General features: G+C 40.5%; 2 protein-coding genes across 2 annotated transcripts; both read left to right on the forward strand.

Moving 5' to 3' along the window:
• The first annotated feature begins 5,682 nt into the window (after window positions 1-5,682).
• LOC108530176 (protocadherin beta-1-like) lies at window positions 5,683-8,641 on the forward strand. Its single transcript, XM_017872871.1, is given in 4 exon segments — window positions 5,683-7,595; window positions 7,598-7,798; window positions 7,801-8,547; window positions 8,550-8,641. Coding segments are annotated over 4 exon segments (2,442 nt in total). The 5' UTR covers window positions 5,683-6,193.
• Window positions 8,642-9,238: 597 nt separating this feature from the next.
• Window positions 9,239-12,007, forward strand: LOC108530159 (protocadherin beta-1-like). Its single transcript, XM_017872860.1, has 2 exons — window positions 9,239-9,251; window positions 10,551-12,007. The coding sequence occupies exons 1-2, from the start codon at window positions 9,239-9,241 to the stop codon at window positions 12,005-12,007; spliced, it is 1,470 nt and encodes a 489-aa protein (XP_017728349.1).
• Window positions 12,008-13,841: the final 1,834 nt, after the last annotated feature.

Raw genomic sequence — 13,841 nt, forward strand, 5'->3', positions numbered from 1 at the left:
TTTCCTTAGAGCTTCCATAAGAAATGACTACAAATTGAGTGGCTTAAAACAGTGGAATTTTACTCCCCAGTTGTGGAGGCTAGAAGTCTGAAATCAAGATGTCAGCAGGGTTCCACTCCCCCTGAAGGCATAGAGGAAGACCCTTCCTTGACTCTACCAAGTTTCTGGTGGTTGTGGGCAATCCTTGTAGCAGCATCAGTCCAACCTCTGTCTCTGTCATCATGTTGCCTTCTTCCCTATGTGTGTCCATGAGTCTCCAAAATCTCTCTCCTTATAAAGACATCAGTCATTGGATTTGGGGCCCACCCTAATCCAGTTTGACTTCATTTTAATTTGATCACATTTGCTAAGACTCTGTTTCCAAATAAGGTCACATTCACAAAGACCAGTGGTTACGATTTCAACATGTCTTTCTGGGGGACAAATTCAACCTACAACACTCTTAACATCCCATTGAGGGCCAAAATAACTCATATGGCCAACTCCAAAGTCAAGAGATAAGGAAGTATATTGAACCCAAGGTAAAGTCAAAGCATATCATGCAGCTAAACTCAGCACCATTGGAGTGGAGAGGTATACATCTCCCATAAAAATTGAGGAAGAGATAACTATTTTTGAATAATGTATGTGTATATATACTATAATGTATTATATAATACAGTAATAGATAAATATGTAAAAGAAAGTGTACAAATGTAGCAAAATTGATAAATCTAGGTGAAGGTAATATGGTCATTTATTATTATATTCAATAAAAACAAATCTGGATTTAGGTAAGGAGCAGCTTTATTTTTAAAAAAAAACTATTACAGACCCTCTGACCACAGAAATCTTCAAATGTCTAAAAATCAAATTTTAAAAAAAGAGTAAAAAAAAAGGTGTAAACAGGGCTAGCAGGACGTTTGTATGGGAGCAGGGCAAGGGGGGTAGGATGAGCAGATGGCATGATCAGGGCACTTTAACTGGAGATATGATTTTCCCTCCTGTGGTTGGCTAGCTCTCAGAATAAACTGTTAAGTGGGAGATGTTCTGCTTTTTAGAGCTTGCTCAAGTTTTGCGGCCAGCTAAAGTTTAGGGACCTGTGGGGAGAAGAGAAGCCTTATTAAACTTTAGTTAAGGTAAGCCAAAGGGTAAGTCATAAGTGATTACAAACACTCTTGTAACTTTTCCAAAACTCCGAAATGTTTCAAAATAAGATTTTTAAAGTTTAAAAGTTAGTACTCAGATACAGCTTTGAAGTGAATTTTTGTTCTCCCAAAACTTCATGATATCCTACTAACTGTGGATTGTCCCTCTTCCCAACATGTAGGTTTTGATCCTGACTTTACAAGCTAAGAGGCTGTAGATTTAGTCTGTGGGCTCCCAATTCTACCTTCACCAGAAAGAATACAGGCTTTAAAAAAAACTGCCATCATGTTTAAAGTTCCTAACATTTTCCAAGGCAAAAGAAAATATTTTGGATTTTAATTCTATCAAGCAGATTTTAATAAATCGCCTGGGGCTAACCAAACAGATCAAGATTCAGAGGCATTGAATTGAAAAGCAGTATTTCTGTGCCTGGCTTATGTCACTTAACATAACGTCCCCCATGTTCATCTATGTTGTGACAAATTGCAGGATTTCCTTCTTTGTGAAGGCAGAAGAATATTCCATTATGTCCATATACTATATTTTCTTTATTCATTTACCCACTGATGGGCACTTAGGCTGATTCTATATCTCAGCTATTGTGACTAATGTTGCAATGAACATGGGAGTGCTGATATCTCTTCAACATACTGATTTCATTTCCTTTGAAAATATCCCTGGTAGTGGGATTGCTAGATTCTATGGTAGATCTATTTTTAATTTTTTGAGGCCCTTCTATATTGTTTTTCATAAGGGTGTTACCTCATTTATATGCGGAATCTTAAAAAGTTGGTCTCATAGAACTAGAGAGTAGAATGGTGGTTGCTAGGGGCTGCGATGAGGAAGGAGAGGTTGGAGAGCCAAATGATACAAAATTTCAGTTAGGAGAAATAAGTCCAAAAGATCTATTGCTCAACATGGTGGCTATAGTTAATAACAACATACTGTATTCTTGAAAAATGCCCAAGACATGGATGTTAAGTATTCTCACCACAAAAATAATAACTATGTGAGGTAATATATATGTTAATTAGCTGAATTTAGTCATTCTGCAATATAAATATACTAGAAAATATCATGTTGTATATGATTAATATAATTTTGTCTATCAATTAAAAATAAACTAACAAAACAGAATATAAAAAAAGAAAAGTAGCATTGCTTATACTTCACCTCTTGAGAATTTTTTTTTTTTTGAGACAGATACTGACTGTGTCACCCAGGCTGGAGTGCAGTGGTACAGTCGTAGCTCACTGTAACCTCAAGTTCCTGATCTCAAGCAATATTTCCTCCTTGAGTAACTGGGACTACAGGCTTTGTCACCATACTTTATTTATTTATTTATTTATTTATTTATTTATTTATTTATTTATTTATGTAGAGACAAGGGTCTCGCTATGTTACCCAGGCTGGTCTCAAAGTCCTGGCCTAAGTGATCTTCCTGCCTCAGCCTCCTAAAGTACTAGGATCGCAAGCTTTAGCCACCACACCCAGCCAAGAATGTATTTTTTTAACTTACAATTTTTTTAATGAATTATTTTGAAATTGATTGTATTAAGACTTCTTAGGATGTGAGGAGCTTCTGCATAATTTGTGAATCACTAAATAAATATTTCATTTAAAAAAACCACCCCAATAGCCTTTTTGATGATGCTAAGTAACATTAGTGGGTGGGTAGTATACTCCATTTTTTTCTATCCCAATTGCTGAAGGCTATTCTCTGTTTATGTATGTTGACCAAGAATAAACATCTTTTTTAATGTATTCAAGACTCATAGTCAGAACATAAAGAATAGAAATTAATAGAAAAAAGGTAAATAATGCAATGTTAAAAACAGGCAAGAGAACTGAACAAAAACTTCCCAAAAAAGGATATTCCAATGACTACAAATATATTAAATAGTGCCCTACTTCATCAATAATTAATAAGAAATGCAAATTAATCAATTAAATATGAATATAGTCACTCACCAGAATGGTCAAAATTTTAAAAGACTAGTAATTCGAAGTGTTGGAAATAATTCGAACAACTAGAAGTTGCACTGCTGATGAGAATGTAAATCAGTAAAACTTTTTTTTTCTTGAGATGGAGTCTCACTCTGTGGCTCAGGCTGGAGTACAATGGCGTGACCTCCGCTCACTGCAACCTCCACCTCCTGGGTTCAAGCGATTCTCCTGCCTTAGCCCCCTGAGTAGCTGGGATTACAGGCACGCACAACAATGCCTGGCTAATTTTTGTATTTTCAGTAGAGACAGGGTTTCACCATGTTGGTCAGGCTCGTTTTGAACTCCTGACCTCGTAATTGGCCACCTCAGTCTCCCAAAGTGTTGGGATTACAGGCGTAAGCCACTACGCCTGGCCAGTACAACTTCTTAGAAAGCAGTTTGGTGACATCATGTAAAGCTGAAAAGAACATACCCTATGATATCAATGCTACTTATATATACTTCTAATATATACTCCCCCCCAAAAATATGTGTATACATGTGCACAAAGTGATATGTACAATGATATGCTATGAGCAGTAGAATAATAAAATAGGTAAATGAATTTTGCTGCATTCATACTGAAAAAGACAAAAGCAGTCCATAGGAGCTGGCCTGACACTAAACAGCTAGGCCATAGTGATCTTCTGTTGAACTAAAAATGATTTCATAGGACACCAGTATCAGACAAGGCCACACTATGACTATGATGGAGCAAGAGGAAAACGAGAGCACATCATAAGTGTGTCTAAATACAGCCAAAAAGGAGTATTGTCCAATCCACAAAAATGTCCAAACATCTTTCTGTCCTGGCTAATATTAGTCACTACAGCTTATTTACCAATGACAGCGTTAGTCTCACCCCATTCCTCTCACCTTCTACTAAGAATTATCAGTATACTCATCATAGAATTAACTCCACTTATGATGGCATCCAATTCAGAGCACTCTGCTTCAAACCTCCCCCAAATCACCTAACACAAGACCAAATGTATGTTCTTTCTAACACCCTTTCACCGAGATGCTCCATGATTCTCTATGGTGTGCAGCTTCCTTTGTTACAATAAGTCAGTAAACATAACTTTGTTCAACTACAGGTGTGTTTCTGATGGTCTCTAGCTATTGGAATTTTATATGGCAATGAAAATAAATGAACTAGAGCTAAAGATAACACCAATCTTACATTGAGCTAAAAAATGAGAGAAATAAAATTCAAAGGATTACCTACTGTACACTTTACTTGATACATAGTTTTGTTTTGTTTTATTTCTACTCATATTCAAGTAAGATATACAGTTTTCAAAAGAGGCAAAACTAAACTGTTTTAAGGATGCACACTTAAGCCAGGTGTTAAAAATCTGACAGAGATTGAGAGATTCATTAACTCCCTCATGTCAGGATGTAATCAGTGTTCTGTACACTTTCTATTTTCATTCCTTTTTTTTCCTATTGGAAAATATAGTTTATATTTCTCTTAAGTGGCCATAATTGTATAGCACCTGGGACATAAAATATTGAGCACAAATGAGGAATCAAATGTTTTAGGTAATGAGCACGAGACAGCAGCAGAAGACAAGTTCTAGTTCTTACATTGCCATGAGTAGCTGTATGAATTGGGCAAGTGACTTTGTCACTTTGGGCCTTAGTTTCTTCTTCTTCTTCTTCTTCTTCTTCTTCTTCTTCTTCTTCTTCTTCTTCTTCTTCTTCTTCTATCTTCTTCTCCTCCTCTCCTCCTCCTCCTCCTCCTCCTCTCCTACCTCTATAGCCTCCTCCTCCTTCTTCTTCTTCTTCTTCTTCTTCCCTATCTTCATTCTATTATCATTCTTCTTCTTCTATCTTCTTCTTTCTCTTTTTTTTTTTAAAGTGGAGGGTGGGTGAGAAGGAGACTGGATCTCATCTTTCTGAAATGTCTTATTATTCTTAAACATTCTATTATCCTATGATCATAAAGGAAACTGTCAACAAATATCTCCTATATTTCTAGTAGGCCATTTTCAATATGTGTAAGCAATCATTTTATTTGCTTTAAAATCCAAAACCAAATATTTATCTTCATTTGATTTATTCATTATATTATCTGGGAAGCAGAGTAGTGTACTGATTAAGAGCATAGACTTGGGAGTCAGACAAAATTAAACTGAATATTATTTCTAACATATGTCAAGGTAGGGGACCTTGACATAACCTCTCCCATCTCACTTTCTTTGTCTTTTTTTTTTTTTAATAATGTCTACTTCATATAGTTGTTGAATTATTAGATAATGCATGTAAATCATTTGTCATAGTCTCAGTACATGGAAATCATATCCAATAAATACTACTGCCATTATAATCATAAGTGACAAGCCAGCTGCTCCCTTTGTGCACATGTATACAGATTTTTTTTGCGGGGGAGAATATACGTAGAAGTAGCATGATAGCATAGCGCAAATCAAGAGGCCAGTTGGCTTAGTCCCCTGTAAGTGTACCTACTGGACCTCAAGTTTCTGAAGGAGAATGTCTGTTTGTTCCCTTTCCTTTTCCTACTGACCACTTCCTCCACATTCTCCAGCTCCCTGCCTCACCTATTTGGCTTGGGCTTCAGAAGACCCTGCAGGATCCTTGTGCTTCTTTCTTCGTCTCTGGATGGACTGCAGAGTGTGCAGATGTAGCTTAAACTTGTTGCTGTTCGCCCACTGCTTCAGTGGCTCCAGACAGCGAGCAGATAGAATGACTTCAGCTTGAATGACTAATCTCATTGGCTTCTCAATTCCCAAGGACTTTTTTTTTTTTTTTTTTTTTCCTGAAAGGGAATTAACAGATGAGTCTGTGGTTGCTTTGGCAACAAACTTTCAACCTCTACCTAACTCTCCGGAATGAGAACATACCTATTAATACATTCGCTGGACTGGGGAGTTGAGTCTCTCAATGCAAATTTTCAAGTGCAAAACAGCTTAATCGGCTCGGCTAGCCTTTTGGTGGTGCTGCGGTTAGAGGCTGGTGAAGCGGAGAGCAACTGTTGCAGTAACCTGTTGCAGAAAAGTGAAAGTATATCCGCAACAGTTGGCTTTGATTGCAGAGAGTGCGCTTGTGAGAACTGATGGCGGGTGCGCGCAGAAAATCTTTGCAAAGCAGGCAAGTGGGATCTCTTCTTATTTTTCTGTGCGTATCTGTGGGGGGTGCGACAACTATACGCTATTCAGTGGCGGAGGAAATGGAGAGCGGTTCGTTTGTGGCCAACGTAGCTAAGGACCTAGGACTGGAGGTAGGGAAGCTGGCTGCGCGCGGGGCGCGGCTGGTTTCCGAGGGCAACAAAATGCACTTCCGGCTCCACCGCAAGACGGGAGATTTGTTTGTGAAGGAGAAACTGGATCGGGAGTCACTTTGCGGCAAAGCCGACCCGTGTGTTCTGCACTTTGAAATAATCCTGGTGGAGCCGCTGCAGTCCTTCCGTGCCGAGGTCAGGGTATTTGATATCAACGACAATGCCCCAGTTTTCCTAAACAAGGAGCCGCTTTTAAAGATTCCGGAGAGCACCCCCTTGGGTTCACGTTTTCCTCTGCAGAGCGCCCAGGATCTGAACGTGGGCCTCAATGGTCTCCAAAACTACACCCTTAGTGCCAACGGCTATTTCCACCTGCACACCCGCTTCCGCAGCCACCGGCCTAAATATGCTGAGCTGGTGCTGAACAAACCCCTGGACCGAGAGGAGCAGCCTGAAGTCAACTTGACAGTTACTGCGATGGACGGCGGGTCACCGCCCAAGTCTGGCACAGCTCACATCCGCGTGGTGGTTCTGGATGTCAACGACCACGTGCCCCAGTTCTTGCGACCGGTGTACCGAGCCCAGGTATCAGAGAACAGCCCCAATGGCTCTTTGGTGGCCACGGTGACTGCCATGGACCTAGACGAGGGCACCAACAAAGCGATAACTTACTCTTTAGCTCAAAACCCAGAAGCAATTCTCAAGACGTTTCAGATTGACTCTCAAACTGGAGAGGTTCGACTAAAAGGACCCCTAGATTTTGAAGACATTGAAACATACGACATTGACATTCAAGCTACAGATGGTGGAGGCCTCTCTGCCCACAGCAAAGTCCTGGTAGAAGTGGTGGATGTGAATGACAATCCTCCCGAAGTGATGATCTCCTCTGTGTCCAGCCCACTCCCTGAAGACTCACCACCACAGACGGTAGTAGCCCTTTTCACTATCAGAGACCGGGACATTCGAATGGGAGGAAAAGTCACCTGCTTCCTCAGAGAAGACCTTCCCTTTGTAATCAAACCTACATTCGGGAGTTCTTACTCGCTGGTCACTGACAGAAGCTTGGATCGGGAGGAGGTCTCAGGCTATAATATCACCCTTGTTGCCATGGATACTGGACCACCTAGCTTATCTGCCGAGACTATGATAGAGGTGCTAATATCTGACGTTAATGACAATCCTCCAATATTTCAGGAAGATTCCTATATCTTGACTGTTCGAGAAAACAATAGTCCTGCAGTTTTATTGGCCAAGTCCATGCTGAGGATCTTGATTTGGGTGAGAATGCCCAAATAACTTATTCTCTGTTGCCTCCAAAAAATGGAGATCTATCAGTCTTTGCTTACATATCCATAAATTCAGACAATGGAAAGCTCTACGCACTGAGAACCATGGATTATGAGGCCATTCAAGATTTTCAGTTTGTGGTAAAGGCAACTGATGGGGCTTCCTGTCACTGAATAGGCAAGCTACTGTCAGAGTAGTTGTCCTAGACGACAATGACAATCGTCCAATGATCTTGTACCCACTGCAGAATGGCACCTTGCCCTGCAATGATCTGGTGCCCAGGTCTGCAGAGGCAGGCTACCTGGTAACCAAAGTGGTGGCTGTGGATGGTGACTCAGGTCAGAATTCTTGGCTTTCATATCATCTACTTAAGGCCACTGACCTTGGGTTATTTTCTGTTCAAAGACAAAATGGAGAAATCCGTACATTACGGCAGATATCTGAGAGAGACCCCATGATGCAGAAATTGATCATTCTTGTTCAGGATCACGGCCAACCAGCTCTTTCAACTACTGTCTCACTCAACATCCTGCTGGTAGATGGCTTTTCAGAGCCCTACCTGCAGTTCCAGGATCCAACCAAGCATTCCAGAAAGGTAAATCCATCCACTAAATATTTGGTAATTTCTCTGGCCATCCTTTCCTTTCTCTTTCTCCTCTCTGTCACAGTGATCTTCATTATACATGTCTACCAAAAGATTAAATATAAAGAAAAGTTTACAATTCAAGAGCATTTCTATGATGACTGTAATTTCTCTAACAATCTGGTACAAGGACAAGGCAATGGATCCTTATCCCAACCTTGTCCATATGAAATGTGTTCAGCCACTGGCACTGGTAATAGTGAGTTTTGCTTTCTTAAGCGCTTTATGCCCAACTTCCCTTTCCCTCATGCCACTGGGGAGATAAAATGGAGGCTGGCTCCAGTTTGCCTCTAAATTCTGAAAGGAATAAGTCTCAGAGATCAGAGGGCCATGACCAGGTATCTGATGACTAAATGTAGCTCCTATTTACAGCCTCAGTGAGAGAAGAGAAGTGGAATTTTATACTTGGTATGCAAAGATGTTTCATCCTCATTAAAACAAAACTGGTAGTAGATTGCAGCTTTAGTGAAGATAAGAGTACTTAGTTTGGTGAAAATGGGAAACCCAGAGTGAGGCTAGGCTTACTCAATACAAAGCAGTTATCCTGATCCCCAGATCATTTATCTATAACCCTTTCTCCAGTTAGAATTCTGTTTAAAGAAATGTCACCCTCTATAAACGCATATGTGGTAGGAACTTCTGCTTTTCCATCTCTGTGCTAACAAGCAATGAATAAGCCATTATTCACATTTCCCCTAGAAGTTCATTGGTCCTGGCCCAGGAAATGCTTAGTTCCATAGAGAGATCCTTTTATTTGCCTCTAAATTATTTTCCAGTAGAAAGTTATGCAGGCATAGGGAAGAGAACTACCTTCCTTTTGATATATTGGGAAATGATTAGGTTTGACAAGCAGAGATATAGTTTATTATTCAGGAATCTCTAAATTCTTGTCCATGATGAGTGATTATCTTTGATCAATGCCTTGCCTGTAATCTTTCATAATCATAATCATGGAAATGCCTGGTAAATGGTGGTCTTCACAAATAATCATGGTGGGAGGAAGGGTGGAGAAAGAAAAGGATTTCACTTGTTTGCAAATGTGAGTAAGGGCAGAAATAAGGATAAAAGATTCAGTTTAGGAATGTTCTCCAAAATCAAATTAGATGTAGAAAAAAGTTTTTTTTTTTTTGAGACGGAGTTTTGCTCTTGTTGCCTAGACTGGAATGCAAAGTCGCGATATCGGCTCACTGCAACCTCTGCCTCCTGGGTTCAAGTGATTCTCCTGCCTCAACCTCCTGAGTAGCTGGGATTACAGGTGTGCACCACCATGCCCAGCTAATTTTTTGATATTTTTAGTAGAGACGGGGTTTCACCATGTTGGCCAGGCTGGTCACGAACTCCTGACCTCAGGTGATCCACCCGCCTAGGCCTCCCAAAGTGCTGGGATTACAGTTGTAAACCACCGCGCCCAGCCAGATTTGATTTCTTAACGATTGTTTGGAGCCATAGGCAAGTCTCCAACCTCCCTCTTTCATATCCAGATGTCTATCCTTGCAGACTCAGAGAGAATCTATTTGAAAACAGGGAAATGGAGGGTGGATGAGGATGAAAATAAAGTAGGATGGCTGGGCACAGTGGCTCACGGCTGTAATCCCAACTTTGGGAGACGGAGGCAGGCGGATCACCTGAGGTCAGGAGTTCAAGACCAGCCTGGTTAACATGGTGAAACCCTATCTCTACTAAAAATACAAAAATTAGTCGGTCATGGTGGCACGTGCCTGTAATCCAAGCTACTCAGAGGCTGAGGCTGGAGAATTGCTTGAACCTTGGAGGTGGAGGTTTCAGTGAGCTGAGATTGTGCCACTGCACTCCAGCCTGGGCAACAGAGTGAGACGCAGTCTCAATAAATAAATGAATAAATAAATAAATAAATAAATAAATAAATAAATAAATAAGGCCTGCTGTAGTTAATAAGTGTTACAGAACACTCTAAACTATTTTGTGCCATTAAGTGTACACAACATTTATTGAAAACCATTTTGTAGTTTGTAAATACAAAATAAAGACATTAAAATTAAAAAGTTCATTAATACTAATTAAGTGGCATTAAGGAAAGAAACATTTTCACATAGTACCAGATTTGATTGTAAGCCATTTACCTCTCTGAGTATTCTGAAGTTAATACATGCAAACTGAGAAAAAGTGGCATTTTAATACATCATTCATAAAATGAAATGGAGTGGGGAGACAAGTTAGGCTTCTCTTTGATCACCACTGTTTTGCCTTCATAAGCCATTCTGAGCCCTCTCGTTCTAAAATAAGNAGTCCTGGTAGAAGTGGTGGATGTGAATGACAATCCTCCCGAAGTGATGATCTCCTCTGTGTCCAGCCCACTCCCTGAAGACTCACCACCACAGACGGTAGTAGCCCTTTTCACTATCAGAGACCGGGACATTCGAATGGGAGGAAAAGTCACCTGCTTCCTCAGAGAAGACCTTCCCTTTGTAATCAAACCTACATTCGGGAGTTCTTACTCGCTGGTCACTGACAGAAGCTTGGATCGGGAGGAGGTCTCAGGCTATAATATCACCCTTGTTGCCATGGATACTGGACCACCTAGCTTATCTGCCGAGACTATGATAGAGGTGCTAATATCTGACGTTAATGACAATCCTCCAATATTTCAGGAAGATTCCTATATCTTGACTGTTCGAGAAAACAATAGTCCTGCAGTTTTTATTGGCCAAGTCCATGCTGAGGATCTTGATTTGGGTGAGAATGCCCAAATAACTTATTCTCTGTTGCCTCCAAAAAATGGAGATCTATCAGTCTTTGCTTACATATCCATAAATTCAGACAATGGAAAGCTCTACGCACTGAGAACCATGGATTATGAGGCCATTCAAGATTTTCAGTTTGTGGTAAAGGCAACTGATGGGGGCTTCCTGTCACTGAATAGGCAAGCTACTGTCAGAGTAGTTGTCCTAGACGACAATGACAATCGTCCAATGATCTTGTACCCACTGCAGAATGGCACCTTGCCCTGCAATGATCTGGTGCCCAGGTCTGCAGAGGCAGGCTACCTGGTAACCAAAGTGGTGGCTGTGGATGGTGACTCAGGTCAGAATTCTTGGCTTTCATATCATCTACTTAAGGCCACTGACCTTGGGTTATTTTCTGTTCAAAGACAAAATGGAGAAATCCGTACATTACGGCAGATATCTGAGAGAGACCCCATGATGCAGAAATTGATCATTCTTGTTCAGGATCACGGCCAACCAGCTCTTTCAACTACTGTCTCACTCAACATCCTGCTGGTAGATGGCTTTTCAGAGCCCTACCTGCAGTTCCAGGATCCAACCAAGCATTCCAGAAAGGTAAATCCATCCACTAAATATTTGGTAATTTCTCTGGCCATCCTTTCCTTTCTCTTTCTCCTCTCTGTCACAGTGATCTTCATTATACATGTCTACCAAAAGATTAAATATAAAGAAAAGTTTACAATTCAAGAGCATTTCTATGATGACTGTAATTTCTCTAACAATCTGGTACAAGGACAAGGCAATGGATCCTTATCCCAACCTTGTCCATATGAAATGTGTTCAGCCACTGGCACTGGTAATAGTGAGTTTTGCTTTCTTAAGCGCTTTATGCCCAACTTCCCTTTCCCTCATGCCACTGGGGAGATAAAAATGGAGGCTGGCTCCAGTTTGCCTCTAAATTCTGAAAGGAATAAGTCTCAGAGATCAGAGGGCCATGACCAGGTATCTGATGACTAAATGTAGCTCCTATTTACAGCCTCAGTGAGAGAAGAGAAGTGGAATTTTATACTTGGTATGCAAAGATGTTTCATCCTCATTAAAACAAAAACTGGTAGTAGATTGCAGCTTTAGTGAAGATAAGAGTACTTAGTTTGGTGAAAATGGGAAACCCAGAGTGAGGCTAGGCTTACTCAATACAAAGCAGTTATCCTGATCCCCAGATCATTTATCTATAACCCTTTCTCCAGTTAGAATTCTGTTTAAAGAAATGTCACCCTCTATAAACGCATATGTGGTAGGAACTTCTGCTTTTCCATCTCTGTGCTAACAAGCAATGAATAAGCCATTATTCACATTTCCCCTAGAAGTTCATTGGTCCTGGCCCAGGAAATGCTTAGTTCCATAGAGAGATCCTTTTATTTGCCTCTAAATTATTTTCCAGTAGAAAGTTATGCAGGCATAGGGAAGAGAACTACCTTCCTTTTTGATATATTGGGAAATGATTAGGTTTGACAAGCAGAGATATAGTTTATTATTCAGGAATCTCTAAATTCTTGTCCATGATGAGTGATTATCTTTGATCAATGCCTTGCCTGTAATCTTTCATAATCATAATCATGGAAATGCCTGGTAAATGGTGGTCTTCACAAATAATCATGGTGGGAGGAAGGGTGGAGAAAGAAAAGGATTTCACTTGTTTGCAAATGTGAGTAAGGGCAGAAATAAGGATAAAAAGATTCAGTTTAGGAATGTTCTCCAAAATCAAATTAGATGTAGAAAAAAGTTTTTTTTTTTTTGAGACGGAGTTTTGCTCTTGTTGCCTAGACTGGAATGCAAAGTCGCGATATCGGCTCACTGCAACCTCTGCCTCCTGGGTTCAAGTGATTCTCCTGCCTCAACCTCCTGAGTAGCTGGGATTACAGGTGTGCACCACCATGCCCAGCTAATTTTTTGATATTTTAGTAGAGACGGGGTTTCACCATGTTGGCCAGGCTGGTCACGAACTCCTGACCTCAGGTGATCCACCCGCCTAGGCCTCCCAAAGTGCTGGGATTACAGTTGTAAACCACCGCGCCCAGCCAGATTTGATTTCTTAACGATTGTTTGGAGCCATAGGCAAGTCTCCAACCTCCCTCTTTCATATCCAGATGTCTATCCTTGCAGACTCAGAGAGAATCTATTTGAAAACAGGGAAATGGAGGGTGGATGAGGATGAAAATAAAGTAGGATGGCTGGGCACAGTGGCTCACGGCTGTAATCCCAACTTTGGGAGACGGAGGCAGGCGGATCACCTGAGGTCAGGAGTTCAAGACCAGCCTGGTTAACATGGTGAAACCCTATCTCTACTAAAATACAAAATTAGTCGGTCATGGTGGCACGTGCCTGTAATCCAAGCTACTCAGAGGCTGAGGCTGGAGAATTGCTTGAACCTTGGAGGTGGAGGTTTCAGTGAGCTGAGATTGTGCCACTGCACTCCAGCCTGGGCAACAGAGTGAGACGCAGTCTCAATAAATAAATGAATAAATAAATAAATAAATAAATAAATAAATAAATAAATAAGGCCTGCTGTAGTTAATAAGTGTTACAGAACACTCTAAACTATTTTGTGCCATTAAGTGTACACAACATTTATTGAAAACCATTTTGTAGTTTGTAAATACAAAATAAAGACATTAAAATTAAAAGTTCATTAATACTAATTAAGTGGCATTAAGGAAAGAAACATTTTCACATAGTACCAGATTTGATTGTAAGCCATTTACCTCTCTGAGTATTCTGAAGTTAATACATGCAAACTGAGAAAAGTGGCATTTTAATACATCATTCATAAAATGAAATGGAGTGGGGAGAC

The sequence above is a fragment of the Rhinopithecus bieti genome, unplaced genomic scaffold (genome assembly GCF_001698545.2).
Source record: "Rhinopithecus bieti isolate Rb0 unplaced genomic scaffold, ASM169854v2 scaffold_7438, whole genome shotgun sequence".
NCBI lineage: Eukaryota > Metazoa > Chordata > Mammalia > Primates > Cercopithecidae > Rhinopithecus > Rhinopithecus bieti.